Genomic DNA, 14144 nt, shown 5'->3' on the forward strand with positions numbered 1-14144 from the left:
AAAATGCTCATTTTAACGTAATCGTTCTGTCAGGTTTATATTTGTTTTTTTTTTTTCCAATTATCATTATTATTAATTTATAATCAAAATAATTTTGACACTCACAAAATAGCGCTTTACGTTTAGTTTCGATAAGGCGATTGGCGCCCACTCTTTTAATCGTATTCAGGGATGCATTTCAATGTAACGCCTACCCACATAGGGAATGGTAGTTTTTACTGTATCAAACTACAACCAGAAAGCAGCATTATGAACTTCACTTCCCATCTACAAGTTGTTGTGCCACCATAAAGGCGCGCCGGCTAGAAACACAATTGTTTACTTGGCCGAGTTTTAGCTGGAACATGTTGGGGCAAGAACCCAAGTTGTATAAGTGCTAAATTTTGATTTAAAACGCGAAACTACCCGAGACTCATACTGTTTTGCTGCGAATAGCATCGCTGTCTGAGTGTGTTGTGTTGAAGTCGCAAGAATGTTCGTTTTGAACCGTGTTTTGTTTGCTGGGAGCATCATCGTCCCTGAGAGCACCTCCCTCACAGCGTGCCACTTCTCCGCTGTCCACCGCCTGACATGCCCCAAGAGGAACAGTCCCTACAGTTCTGTGGACAGTGAGCGCTACTCTTCTCTGGTGAAATCCGTCATGTCCTCCAGGGTCAGCTCTCAGACCCCAGAGACCCTCCAAGCGGAAGATGACCACGTTTATGGACCAGTTGTCAAAGCTCAGACGCCTTCACGGACCGAGCAAAGGCTCCCCAAAACTCTTCATCCTTTCATAAATTCTGAAAGGACTGTAGAAACGGAGGAGCCAGAGGCGGGACCCCCAGCCCGGATTTTGTTAAATCGGGGTAAGAGTAGGCCGTTTTTCCCGAGTGTGACTCGGATTCTTCAGCAGACACTTTCTCCAGAGCAGATCTTCTACCTGGAGAGATGGAAGAGGAGGATGATCGCTGAGCTGGGAGAGGAGGGCTTCAAGGAATACAGTCAAAGTAAGATTTTTAAAGATACTATAAAGCGTTTTTCCCATAACCAAATATACTCTTAAAAACATCTCCACAGCATGATGCAGCCACTACCATGTCTCACCTGTCTCAGTCAGGAGATGTGTTCAGGATGATGTAAAATCATTGACAAGCAGTATAAATGCAAAAGCAATCGAATGCACCCTGGCTACTCAAGCAGATAAATATTGTGAAATCGTTATACATTATACCTTGCAATCAAAGCTGATACGTTTTTTTGCCCAGATATATTTAAACAAGGGAAGCTTTTCCATTCGGCTCTGGAGGACATTCTGACCTCTGCGGACACATGGAGGAACAAGACTCTCTCAGAGACACTGCAGTGTCCTCCTGAAGCGCAAGGATACATGCAGAGCATCTCTCACGTACTGGAGGACGTCAGTGCAGTGAGGGCCATTGAAAGCTCTGTGCAGCACGGTTCCCTGAATTACTTGGGAATTGTGGACTGTGTCGCGCGTTACAGGTAAATCTCCTCTGGACTTCAGTTTTTCTTACCGCCTTCATCTCTCTCACAGTCCACTTCTCTCCACAGGGGTGTGCTGTGTGTCATAGACTGGAAAACCTCAGAAAAACCCAAACCATTCTTGAGCAACACATATGATAACCCTGTTCAAATTGCAGCATATGCCGGGGCTCTGAACAATGATGGCAACTACAAATACCAGGTGATCTACCTTGATAAATGACACATCTTATATTTACTCGTGTTGTAGTAACAGGGTGTAGATAAATTCCTTTTATCTTCTCTGAATTTCTTGTGCTTACAACACTTGTCTCATGTCTTCTCACTGCAGGTTGAAAATGGCCTCATAGTTGTTGCCTACAAAGATGGCTCCCCTGCTCACGCTCACCAGATAAACTCGGAGCTGATGTCAGAGTACTGGAAAACTTGGTTGATACGCCTAGAGGACTACAGAGAGCAGAGGTAAAGAAAAAACATGATGAGTTTTTTATTTATTTATTTTGTTTTTTTAAGCCTCTTAATGCTTTCTTTACACACCCAGGGTGGCAGTAAGTGTAACACTTTACTTCCTAATGATTTTGTAAAAAAAATTTTTTTTTGTAAATACCATTTTGTGGCATAACTGTTGTTAGCAGACTAGTACATAATTAATATAAAGCTGACCAAACAGCTTCAAGCATCACTAGTCGTTACTAATCCTTTAAAGCAGAGGAATAAAAAACATTGCTTAAATACAGATTTTAGCTCTTACTGTGTTTTGGTTTGAATCTAGAGTGTTGTTAAAGAAGCATGACTTTCTTGTTTTTATTTATAGTTTACTTCTTACCAATTATCTGGGTGTAACCAGGAAGATGATTGTTTATTAAATGGCACCACATCCAAACACAATCCCCTCCCCACCCCACAAAAACCCCCCCACATTTTTTGTCTCTTTTCAAACAGCTGTTTATTTGTCAATAATCAAGCGATGTTTCCCATAGTCTCACATTTTCTAATGTTTAATTTTCAGGTCAAGTGCTTCATCGAGTACGTCTCCTGAAAAGTGATAGATCTGCACTGAAAAGCTCCAGCTTAACAACTGAAGCCTGAATTAGAAATGGCAAATAACAAGTTAGGAATGATTTTTACATTTCTGACTAATTCTCCTGTTATTTTTGAATGAAAGTCAAACAACTTTCAAACACCTTATAATTATACATAAATGAAATGTATTATTTATAAGCTTAGCTTTTCTCATTTAAGCATTTAAAAATCATTGAATCCGTACCATGTTTCTCTGTATGAGGGATCCTCAGAGAATCCCATGCCTTTAAAGAGCTGGTAAGAGGTTCGGTTCTCCTCCTCTATGAAACAGAACACGGGGTAGCCCTGACCACTGAATTTTTTAGCCATGCTGCTAATCAAGACTTTAGCGTAGCCTTTCCCTCTGTGTTCTGGCAAAGTATACAACATTCCTACGGCGCAGTAGACGTAGGTCAAAATCCAGGAAACAGGCTTCCCTTTGGAATCCAGAACGCAGCAGGATGGGAAGTTTGTAACCATATTGCGGATCATCCTGGCAGCGCCTTCGTTACTTCCAAACTTCCACGTCTGATTCACCAAGTCAAGATGGGATTCATCCAGGGAGCTGAGGCAGAACCCAGAGCTGATGCACAGAAGAACAAACTGGCATGTCAGAGGAAGTTTCTGCTCTTGTAATAAGATGCTATTTTATTAATAATTTTTTTTATATATAAATAAGCAAAGTGTATAGTTAGTCATACCAGTCTATAGTAGGAAGCTTGGATACATCTTCCAATATCATCATGTGACAAAGTGACAGTTGGTTGTTGGGAACATTCCTTTCGGCTGCAACTGCTTTGACTATCTCCATGTGGGGAAGAGTGATTCCTTTAACACAAGCAATCATAGCTCACATGAGTAAAACTTAGTTTGCATTTTTATTTCTTTGCTTCACTGATAAAATTCAAATAAAATCTTATTCCGACTGCAGTGCATTGTAAAGGTTATTTCAGTTTGTCACCTTGCAAACACAAATTGCAACGTGTTTTACTGGGATTTGTCTGTGATGGACCTAAACAAAGTAGTGGATAATTGTGAAGTGGAAAGAAAGTGATGCAAAGTTCTCAACCATTTTACAAACATAAAATTGTTTGTAAAATGGACTGCATTTGTATTCAGTCCATTTTAGTCTGATACTCCTGAATAAAATTATCTTCAGAAGCCACGTAATTTATAAACGGAACCCTTGTGTGTCTAATTTAGTCTAAGTATAAACACAACTTTTTTGTGAAGGTTTTAGAGGTTTATTAGAGACATAATTAGGATCATACAGATCCTAATTATCCTAAACATCACACAATTTCTATAGGTAGATAGTTCAGTCTCTAAATGTGCAAAGCTGATAGAAGCAGACCTAAAGAATATCTTTTTAAAAAACTTGCAGCTGTATTTAGTACACATGGTGTATATACATCTATATCTCCACTCTACAATCATGAACCTCTTTCTTGTGGTTTTTCATATAAAATCCCAATAAAGCAACATTTAAGTTTCTGGTTATGTTACGGGAGGTGTGAATACATTTGCAAAACACTGTATATATATATATATATATATATATGTGTGTGTGTGTGTGTGTGTGTGTGTACAGGAGAAACCATCCTACATGATGGTGGAAAGAAAGTGCATAAAGAGTGCGGAAAAACTACAAATTTTACGCAGTGAACATATAAAGAAGAATCTGGTTCTTCTTTGTGAAACAATCTGTTTCTGTTTCACAAAGGAAACAGAACCACCAGCAAAACCTCTGTAATAAAGGCATTTGAGTACAAGTGAAGCATTCCAGCATAAATATGAAAAGGCGTATTGAAACCTAGCAGATAAGAAAACAATATGCTCCTATATATTATCTTTCTAGTAGTTATATGACACAGGGTGAGATTATAACAGATATATTTTCCTATCTGTGAATTATCCACAGGGAACTTTGAACACAATGACAATTCAAACCAAACTAACATTTTAACTTGAGCTCTGGGGTAATAAAAACAAATTCAGTCTATCACAAATGTGTTGATTCAGTGTAATTTAATAAAAAGAACAAAAGAAACATGTTATTACCAAGACAAAGGAACCTGCTCCAGTCAATCACAGAAGAGTTCCTTATTGTTTCGGTGAGAATAGCTTCATCATTTGCAAAAACCAGTGTGTCTTTGAACAGATCCGTTTTCTAGAAAAGGTATGTAGAATTTAAAAAACTGACATACATAAAAGTCTGCATATATTTGTTCCAAAAGAGTAATTACCTGTTTATACTTGGGTTTGCAGATAATTACGCTGAATTGTGGCCATCTGTCCACTAAAACGATGTAAGGATCTGATTTCACTCTGTTTCTGAGCACCAAGAAACCATAAATCTGTAAAATAAAACAGTTTTAATCCAAAGTCTAGTGAAGTTAGTCTGCTGCTCAAAGTTAACTGAGCGGCAAACAGTTGAGAAATGCAGTCGCTAAATGAATCCACGTGCAGATCATAATTCATGTAGCAAACACACCTTTAGTGACTGAGGAAGTTGTTTTTTCAGTTCAATCTCTGCAACTTTCAGCTGGTCTTCAGTCAGCTCCATGATGTTTAGATAGGAGGATTTGAAGGAAAACTTAACGTCAGTGTCTCAAGGTTCAGTGGCGAGGGGCGGGGCTATGGAACTTCCTTCCCCTTTCGCACTTTCGAGAAAAATGACTTCTTGATCAAATAAACGCACCAGCTATGCGACCGTTTCCAAAAGCATAGTAATAATAATTATTATTAATAACTGCATTATATTTTATTTTTTTAGAATATGCCATGTTTTAACAGTATCCCAATCTAAAACAGTTGATCATAGAAATGCTCTGACAGATAGGACCCTGAAGACATTTTCAAATCATGTAAAATCTTTATTTTTGAAAATTTGTAAAAAAAGAAAAAAAAAATCATAACAAGTCCTGGAGTAGAATGAAGTTCTTGTTGGCTTACTGAAGATTGCACAGGAATAAACAATATGCCTGATTAGAAACTACTGAAAAGCGTGTCATAGTTTGCATTCATACATCTGGTGCTTTTAGAATAAAAATGCACTTTACATTGAAAGTGCCAATGATAGCTATGAATCATGTTTGAATCAAAAATATTATTTAATATGATGCAAATCCATCTTTTAATGCATAATTGGATAATACACTTTAGATTAATCACATTTTGACAAAAATTAAAAGCTGCTGCTTCATAGTCATTTCCAAGGTTAGAAGTTAAACTCAAACCATGCTGCTCTGTAGGAAGTATCCTCAACGAAGCCCATGTTTTTGAAGAGTTTATAGGACACCATGTTGTCTTCCTCTATGAAACAATAAACCGGGTAGCCATCTGCATGGAGCTTTTTGGCCATGGTGCTGATCAAAACTTTGGCATAACCTTTTCTTCTGTGCTCAGGAAGTGTGTACAACATTCCCAAAGCACAGTATTCATACATGAGGATCCAGGCCACAGGCACACCATGAGTGTCCAATATGCAGCAAGTTGGAAAGTTGCTAATTATGTTTTTAAAGTGCCTGTAACCCTTCTCATCCCCACCAAACTTCCAGGTTTTATTCACCATGTCAATGTGGGAGAGGCTGAGAGATGAAATCCTTGATTCAAGTTGACTGTTTGGGGAAAAAAGAGAAAACAAGGTTAAAGTTTTCTTATTTTATTATGTTGAGCTGTGATGAACTGGCGACCTGTCCAGGGTGCACCCTTTCTCTCGCCTGAAACGTTCACTAAAGATAGGCACCAGCACCCCTCCTGACCCCACTAGGGATGAGGGTGTGAGAAAATGCATGGAGGATTATATTGAGTTAATTGTATTTTGAAGCACACCTGTCAACATCTGGTTCACGTAGATGGCTGATGTCTGGAAGATACATAAGATGCACCAATGTGAAGCTCCTGTTGTTCACTCTTTTTTCTGAAGAAACTTCTTTGAGTGTGGGCACATGGGAAATATCAAATCCTAAGGGGGAAAAAAATCTTAAAATATTCTCTTCTTATCTTGCTGCTTCAGTTCAAAATAGCAAAAAAGCACAGAGAAAATGAATAAGAGCGGTTTGATAAGTTCCTTCTTTAGCTAGTAGAATTATGCTACTGAAGTTATGTATAGCATACTGAAAGCTCATCAAGCTATATACTGCACCCTGCAGGATTTTTATCTGAAATAATGACAACAGCTGCTGATTTTCAGCATAACTGACCTCCAATTAGGAAATAAGTGCTCCAGTCAACTTCTTCGCTCAACAGTTTCCTTAAGACTTCCTCATCTGTGCTAAAGAACGACACACTCTTCCTGAAGTCCTCGGATCGCTTGTTCTATATTAACAACCAAAAGTGCAAAATTCCAATAATAATAAATCATTAAAAATATTTAGAAATGTGATAAATATATTACAGTAAGACATGTACATTGAATGAATAAACAAATGTATCTATGCTTATATGATAGTGTTTTAATAAATTATACTTAAATAATAAAATGCAGAAATTAATAACATTTTAGCTTTAAATATTCATGTTGTAATAATAATAATAATAATAATAATAATAATAATAATAATAGGCAAATAGTAACAACAACAAATTTCAGATTGTTATGATTTTATTTACATCATTACATATATCAATATTTATTTGTGGCTCTTTTGAGCCACGATAATAATGTTAATGTAAAATTATGCAAATCAGTGATACCACATTTTTACAGCGTTTCCGCATTCGCGCTGTCCGTGAACTCACCTTAGGATCCACACGCAAAAGGATCACTTTAAAATCTGGCCACGAATCAACAACAACTTCCGCAGTGCTCGGCTTGTTCCTATTACAAGTGTAGAGGGAACCGTAAACCTGAAAACAATCAAAACAGCTGTGATATGTTTTTCTTTTTTTTTTAAGCAAAAAAAGTGCCACTAATAAAGGCTACCTTATAACTCCTCGGGAAATGTTTAAGCAAAACTCCCTCAGCGATCTGAAGCTCGTCTTTATTTAGCACCTTCATGTCTGGTTTACGTGTAGCTTTCAGTTTCTATGGCGTGTCTCAGGTTGAAAACCCTTTATGAACTCGATACTTTAGCTTTTTATATACGTATATAAACAAATGATTAACAACCGGTTCATGGTTTTTTCAAGTTGTGGAGTTTAAACAACTTCCTGTTTTAAGTTTTTTAAAATAAAAGCCTTGGAATTTTTTTTGTTTGTAATGTTAGTCTGGCATAAAATGCCTTCCTTCTTGCCACTTGCTCATAAATGTAGCATGCATGACTCATTTGTAGAGTGAATGAGTCATGCTACATTTGATCTGTTTTGAAGCCGGAATGTTGTCAAACGAATTTAGTACTTTCTACCAGCAGAAAATAATGAGATTAACTGTTGGCCATGAACAATACGAGCCCAATCACAATGTATTACTCTCTGTTAGACGTTTTCAAACACAAATAGAAAATGTTCACGAATAATAGAGATTTAACGGTATGTGTGCAATTGGGTTAATAAAATACAAACTGTCAGAAGTAAAGGCTTATAACATTGTATTATGAGTCAGCCATACTGGGTATAAAACCTGTGACAGCTGGCAAACTCTAATTTTACCAAAGAGAATTCCAACTTCAAGGAAATTTTTATGGTTTTTCCAACTGGTAACACTGAAAACGCACCATAAAGTGTCAGCAGGGCAGATTTTTTAGTTGTGGGTTTGTCCGTATCTTTAATTTTTCCACAACTATATCGCTGACCTACCCAGACGCCTTCACATTGTATGCAATTTTAATAAATAGTAAAATTATTAAGGCACTTAAAAATTCATACTTTTTAGGTACTTAAAAATTATGCCTACATATTACATTAAACACACTTTAAAGGTGCCTAAAAGACATACTTCTGCATATGTATTAATTTGTTTTATTTTGTAATCAGGTTACTGCGTGATGCAGACTTCTGCCCAGCTCCCTCTTGAAAATGAGATCTAGATCTCAATGGGGTTCACCTGGTTAAATAAAGAAAATTAAGGCTTACTTTATTAGCCTAAAATTTACACTGAGATGTAATTTAAAACATACTGAAATTAATCATCTAAAGTAGTGTTAAGTGAATTTAAAAAAAATTATATTTTGAGCATGTATTTTTAAAAATACACAAATATATTTTAAATATACTTGAGAAAGTGGATATTTACACTTGGGCAAATATATATTTTGTTCAATTAAAGTATACTTTTATTTAATATATTAAAAGTGTATTTTGGTACAATTATGTTTAAGTGTGTTTAAAGTTCTAATTTCGAAATTGGTACAAGTATACTTTTAGTATATTTGTAACCTTGTTTTCTACACTTAATACTTAGTATACTTAAAGTGTACTTTCACAAATTTAAGTATGTTTGACATATACTAAAGTATACTTTTTTTTCACCTGGGTGAACTGAGCCATAGTTTGTCATGTTTCACCTACTGGTTATTTATTGTAGTTTAATTGCTAGATCAAATCACTGCAGCCTGATATTTTATTGGGGAATCAAAATAATCTGATCATTTTACTTATTTATTTTTTTATTTAAAAATCTGGGGTGCATTTGAGTACAGCTTTATTACTCAGATACCCCAAAATAAAAATGAGTGAAATCAAGCACTTTCAGAAGTAACCTGTAATAAACAAAGTCCATCTTTGTCATGGCATAAACACCAATGTTTACACTGTTTTTCAATGCTTCCATGAAATGCATGTAAGGCACCTATTGCTCTACACCAGTGTTTCCCAACCCTGGTCCTCAAGGCACACTGACCTTTTATGTTTTAGATGTTCCCCTGTGACAGACTAGCGACCTGTCCAGAGTGTACCCCGCCTCTCGCCCGGAATGTTAGCTGGAGATACGCACCAGCAACCCTCCCGACCCCACTGAGGGACAAGGGTAGAAAGAAAATGGATGGATGTTCCCCTGCTTCAACACACCCCATTCAGATGATTGCAAATCAGCAAAACACTGTTAATCAGCCATCAATTGCAATCATGTGTGCTGATGATGCAGGGGAGCATCTAAAACATGCAGGTCAGTGTGCCTTGAGGACCAGGGTTGGGAAACACTGCTCTACACCTATAATTAATTTGGTGTTAAGAGATGAGCGTTTTCTAAAGGTAACGAACTGCAATGAAGTGCCACAAAGTGAACATCAGATTTTTACTTTTGCTAAATTTGGCAACAGCAAATGTCTTGTATCTGATCAGGTAAGCATTATTTCGAAAGAGCTTATGTTTTATAAACTATAAAACTTGTTACTAATTTGGTTTTAAGAGATAAGCGTTTTCTACTGGTAACGAACTGCAACAAAGTATAAATCGAGATTTTTACTTTTGTGTTGAATGCTTGTTTTATAAAATATTTAAAACTAATGACAAAAAGAATTAACTTTTCTACAAAATTCACAAACTACACAATTCTTAAGTATAAAATAAGTGGTATTTCCAAAGAGCAGAAGAAATCTTATGTTTTTTGATCAATAAGAATTTTTGTTGCTAGCCTGTTGCTAAGAGATCGGTGTGTTTACTGGTAACTAAGTGCCACAAAGTAAACTTAAGATTTTCACTTTTTCAAAATTTTCCAATGGCAAATGTCTTCTATCTAATCAGGTAAGCATTATTTCGAAAGAGCTTATGTTTTATAAACTATATAACTTGTCATTAATTTGGTTTTAAGACATAAGCGTTTTCTACTGCTAACGAACTGCCACGAAGTATAAATCAAGATTTTTACTTTTGTGTTGAATGTTTGTTTTATATATTTACCACTAATGACAAAAAGAATTTACTTTTCTTCAAAATTCACCAACTACAAAATTCTTAACAGGTATAAAATAAGTTGTATTTCAAAGAGCAGAAGAAATCTTATATTTTTTGATCAATAAGAATTTTTGTTGCTAATCTGTTAATCTGTTGCTAAGAGATGATCGCGTTTTCTGGTAACCAAGTTCCACAAAGTTCCACAAAATAAACATCTGATTTTCACTTTTGCAAAATTTGCCAACTGTAAATTTCTTGTGTCTAAGCAGATAAGCAGTATTTTCGAAAGAGCTTATGTTTTATTAACAATATTACTTATTATTAATTTAATGATAAATTAACATCTAAAACATAACAAATCTAAAACATAACAAATTATTTAATTTGTTATTAATTAATAACTACACAGAAAGGGGTCTCATTCCCAGAAGGAACAATAGCAGACATTGAGGACAGTTACAAGTACCTGGGAATACCACAAGCAAATGGCAACCTTGACCAGGTCACAAAGAAAGGAGCCACAGCCAAATACTTCCAACGAATAAGGCAAGTCGTGAGAAACCAGCTCAATGGCAAGAACAAGATCTGTGCGATAAACAGCTATGCCTTACCAGTAATCAGATACCATGGAGCAGGTGTGGGCAACTCCAGGCCTTGAGGGCCGGTCTCCTGCAACTTTTAGATGTGTCTCTATTTCAACACACCTGAGTCAAATAATGAGGTCATTAGCAGGACTCTGGAGAACCTGACTGCACTTAGGAGGTGACTCAGCTATTGGATTCAAGTGTGTTGACCAGGGAGACATCCAAGAGGTGCAGGACACCGGCCCTCGAGGACCAGGATTGCCCACCCCTGCCATGGAGGAATAACTAGTTGGCCAAAGGAGAAGATAAACACCACAGATGTTAAGACTCGGAAGCTACTAACCATGCATGGAAGGTTCCATCCCAAATCCAGCACTCTGACTAAACACGAGCCGCAAGGAAGGTCAATAAGATAGGTGTTTCCTTGAGTTTTGGTTTTCTAAATTGAGGGAACCAAACCTTTAGAGAATCCTAAAGACCTTTATTGGAAATAAAGGCCCGTCTTAGAGGATTAAGAGGCAGAGCGACCACAAAGTTGATTTGTTGGATTCTGTGAAGACATTTGCAGCCTAAAGAGGAAATCCAACCGAATTCAGGAAGAATGGGTCTTAGTGGTTCCAGCACACAATCTCCTCCTCAGGGTGAATTGTTTGGAATAAAATGCTGAACATAATTCTTTGATAAATTACAGGCCTTAATATGTTTAATTTTTCTTTTGTGGGTTTGAATAAATGAATAAAAAAAATTTCTTAAAGGATCAATCAATTAATTAATTTTATTTATAAGGGATCCTTTCATACTAAAAGCAGCTCTAAGAGCTGTACCAACAATAAGCCCTCAGGTTTCTCAGACAAACTGTTCCACATTCAGGAGGCATAATACTGGATAAATAATAAATGACTAAAACTATACGATCACGTAAAAGTTTAAAATAAGATCCATAAATATATATGTATAGAAAACAACAAGGAAAATGACAAAACAAACCCTAATTGATTTCTATTTGCTTTCTCTCTTTTCTTATGTCTGAGCCTCACGTGGTGCATCTGACCTCAACTCCTCAAACCTGTCCTCCCATGGACCAGATGATGTCCCTCCTACAAAACCAGCCAATGACAATGATCGAGAAGGTCTGGAGGATCAAGAAGACAAAAAAGACCTCCATCACCTCCAGGGAACAACTGTCAGTCTCCTGTTGGGCATTTGGGCAGAAAACTGTGTGAAACTGAGCTTTAACAACCTCCGCTGGTCTGCTGTCCAGTATCAGCGTAGAGGAAGAAAAGCTAAACATGCTTCAGAGCTGTGAGAGAAGAAGACTGAACTGTTGACGCTTGTTTCATCTGTGGACAACATGGACATTTCCTGAGGGACAATCTGGACAACCCAGAGATCCAACGCCAAAACCAGTTGGACTGATAGGAAGCCAGAGGAGAAAGACGGGGGAGGATTTGGCTGCAGCAATGCCAAGACCTGTTGGGGGAGAGGGGCAAAAAGGAAAGAACAACCTGAATCCACATCAACCACTGTGAAGGATGACCTGTCTGTAACGTCCATTTAGATCATGACTTTAAATCTGACACAGCAACAGAGTGAGCAGCAAAACTTCACTCAAGTATCAAGTACTTCAACTTTTGACACCAAAGAGGACAATGTCCAGAGCAACAGCTAGTTTAGATGTTTCTGAAAGGCTCTCCACTCAAAGAACTATTGCTGATCCACTGGCGAGTGACTGAAGAGGAGAGTGAAGATTTACACTGTCCTGTTATCCTTAAATATGCATTTAAAAGAGAAAATCAACTTCAGAAATTACTTGGTTTTTTGATATGTTTAATTTTGACCAAAGATGATGAAATCAGATGTTGCCTGGTTGTTTATAACTTGGGTTTATTTAGAATCAAAGAGGATGAAGATCACTTTGAAACTGTTTTTGTTTTAATTTGAAGTGTCGGCATTAGAATCAGATGGGGCAACATAAAAATTTTACTTGTTTATTATAACATGGGTTATATTAAGGATGAGGATGAGATTATATTAAATTTGAATTAGATTTTCATAGGAGGATGACTTAATATCACGTAAATTACATTTAGGATTTAAATTTACATTTAGGATTTAAAATTAGTGTAAAAACCTGCATTTTCATTAACATAAGCAACGTAAAATAAAATTATTCATAATTATCGTGTTGGGGATGTCTTAAGGATTGAAATGCATGCTCTTATTTTGCAGAGAAGAATTTGGGATTAAAATAATTATTTATTTAAACAATTAGAAGAAAAAGGTTAATTAATTACTTAGAAAACGGTTTGGTATCCCGCTGGTACTTTACCATTATTTCAAATTCATCCTTTTAAAGTTTAGTGAAAGGTGACAAAACATATAGATGACCGTCTCCCTGGCAAGGAGAGGTTACAGGGCAACTTTTCCTACTTAACAGAGGTGAAACGATAAAGGGATGAATGCCAGTGGGTTTTTCGTATCCTGTGTATATGATTTTGTTTCATCATACAGAATAATGTTTCAATGACTGAATAAATATGTAATGTCTTAAAATGTATGGGATAATTTTTCACTTACCATAAAAATTGTAGAAATGTCCTTTTATATCAGACTCATGTTGTCTCTGCCTGGCAGAGCTTTCCATCCAGAATTGCTTCATGATTGATTGTCCTACTCTGTATTGTGCACAATTCATAAATAAACCTGACTGAGTGATTTTACCTGAACAGTGCTTGGTAATAGTTTTTTTCCACAACAATGGACAAAAACATTAAAGGCTCTCAAGTAAAAAGGCGTGGCGGTTTTAGCTAATGTTGGACCCATGAGCAACATGCTAACATTAGCATATTAGCCTGCAAAGACTTTTATGTGTCATTCTTTTTAAAGAAAAATCAACCTTTAACCATATATGCGAGTAGTAAAGGCATACATGACACATGAAAACATACTGAAGACGAATAACTCGCCTTTAAAGAACCTCTGCTTCATCCAATGTTCAAGTCCACAAATGTTCTAGAACAGTGGTTCTTAACCTTTTTTGAGGTACCGAACCCCCCAGTTGCATATGTGCATTCACCGAACCCTTCTTATTCCAACCCCCCTCCCCCGACACACAAAATACTTTGTGGTATTCGGATTTAGTAATGTAATTATATCAGCTGTGTTACCACCCCTACACCACTAGAGGCAGTACCAACCCCGAAAAGATACGACTAAGAAGCAGAGTTTGGTAAAAACTGTGAG

The 14144-nt window shown here is 36.7% G+C and overlaps 3 protein-coding genes across 3 annotated transcripts; 1 reads left to right on the plus strand and 2 right to left on the minus strand.

Moving 5' to 3' along the window:
- Nucleotides 1-303: 303 nt before the first annotated feature.
- Nucleotides 304-3474, plus strand: mgme1 (mitochondrial genome maintenance exonuclease 1). Its single transcript, XM_008430188.3, has 5 exons — nucleotides 304-986; nucleotides 1245-1482; nucleotides 1552-1684; nucleotides 1814-1944; nucleotides 2492-3474. Exons 1-5 carry the CDS (start codon nucleotides 473-475, stop codon nucleotides 2526-2528), a joined length of 1053 nt encoding a protein of 350 aa, XP_008428410.1. The 5' UTR covers nucleotides 304-472; the 3' UTR covers nucleotides 2529-3474.
- LOC103477218 (glycine N-acyltransferase-like protein 3) lies at nucleotides 2728-5301 on the minus strand. The gene is made up of 5 exons (XM_008430187.3): nucleotides 5039-5301; nucleotides 4791-4901; nucleotides 4606-4714; nucleotides 3246-3372; nucleotides 2728-3127 (listed from the first exon to the last, which is right to left on the minus strand). Exons 1-5 carry the CDS (start codon nucleotides 5108-5110, stop codon nucleotides 2728-2730), a joined length of 819 nt encoding a protein of 272 aa, XP_008428409.1. The 5' UTR covers nucleotides 5111-5301.
- A 98-nt stretch (nucleotides 5302-5399) lies between these two features.
- Nucleotides 5400-8534, minus strand: LOC103477220 (glycine N-acyltransferase-like protein 3). The gene is made up of 5 exons (XM_008430189.3): nucleotides 7472-8534; nucleotides 7288-7395; nucleotides 6750-6864; nucleotides 6379-6511; nucleotides 5400-6164 (listed from the first exon to the last, which is right to left on the minus strand). The coding sequence occupies exons 1-5, from the start codon at nucleotides 7544-7546 to the stop codon at nucleotides 5765-5767; spliced, it is 831 nt and encodes a 276-aa protein (XP_008428411.1). The 5' UTR covers nucleotides 7547-8534; the 3' UTR covers nucleotides 5400-5764.
- Between the last annotated feature and the right edge of the window lie 5610 nt (nucleotides 8535-14144).

This window comes from Poecilia reticulata, chromosome 15 (assembly GCF_904066995.2).
Source record: "Poecilia reticulata chromosome 15, P_reticulata-male-v2, whole genome shotgun sequence".
Classification (NCBI taxonomy): domain Eukaryota; kingdom Metazoa; phylum Chordata; class Actinopteri; order Cyprinodontiformes; family Poeciliidae; genus Poecilia; species Poecilia reticulata.

What these genes read in the sequence shown, in the direction of transcription:
- mgme1 (XM_008430188.3), top strand. Translation starts at nt 473, where the DNA reads ATGTTCGTTTTGAACCGTGTTTTGTTTGCTGGGAGCATCATCGTCCCT. An exon ending in GACTGTGTCGCGCGTTACAG is followed by an intron (nt 1,483 to 1,551) that starts GTAAATCTCCTC and finishes TTCTCTCCACAG; the next exon opens with GGGTGTGCTGTGTGTCATAG. An exon ending in ATGGCAACTACAAATACCAG is followed by an intron (nt 1,685 to 1,813) that starts GTGATCTACCTT and finishes TTCTCACTGCAG; the next exon opens with GTTGAAAATGGCCTCATAGT.
- LOC103477218 (XM_008430187.3), bottom strand. Translation starts at nt 5,110, where the DNA reads ATGGAGCTGACTGAAGACCAGCTGAAAGTTGCAGAGATTGAACTGAAA. An exon ending in AACTTCCTCAGTCACTAAAG is followed by an intron (nt 4,902 to 5,038) that starts GTGTGTTTGCTA and finishes TTTATTTTACAG; the next exon opens with ATTTATGGTTTCTTGGTGCT. An exon ending in GCAAACCCAAGTATAAACAG is followed by an intron (nt 4,715 to 4,790) that starts GTAATTACTCTT and finishes TACCTTTTCTAG; the next exon opens with AAAACGGATCTGTTCAAAGA.
- LOC103477220 (XM_008430189.3), bottom strand. Translation starts at nt 7,546, where the DNA reads ATGAAGGTGCTAAATAAAGACGAGCTTCAGATCGCTGAGGGAGTTTTG. An exon ending in TTTTGCGTGTGGATCCTAAG is followed by an intron (nt 6,865 to 7,287) that starts GTGAGTTCACGG and finishes TTGTTAATATAG; the next exon opens with AACAAGCGATCCGAGGACTT. An exon ending in CGTGAACCAGATGTTGACAG is followed by an intron (nt 6,165 to 6,378) that starts GTGTGCTTCAAA and finishes TTCCCCAAACAG; the next exon opens with TCAACTTGAATCAAGGATTT.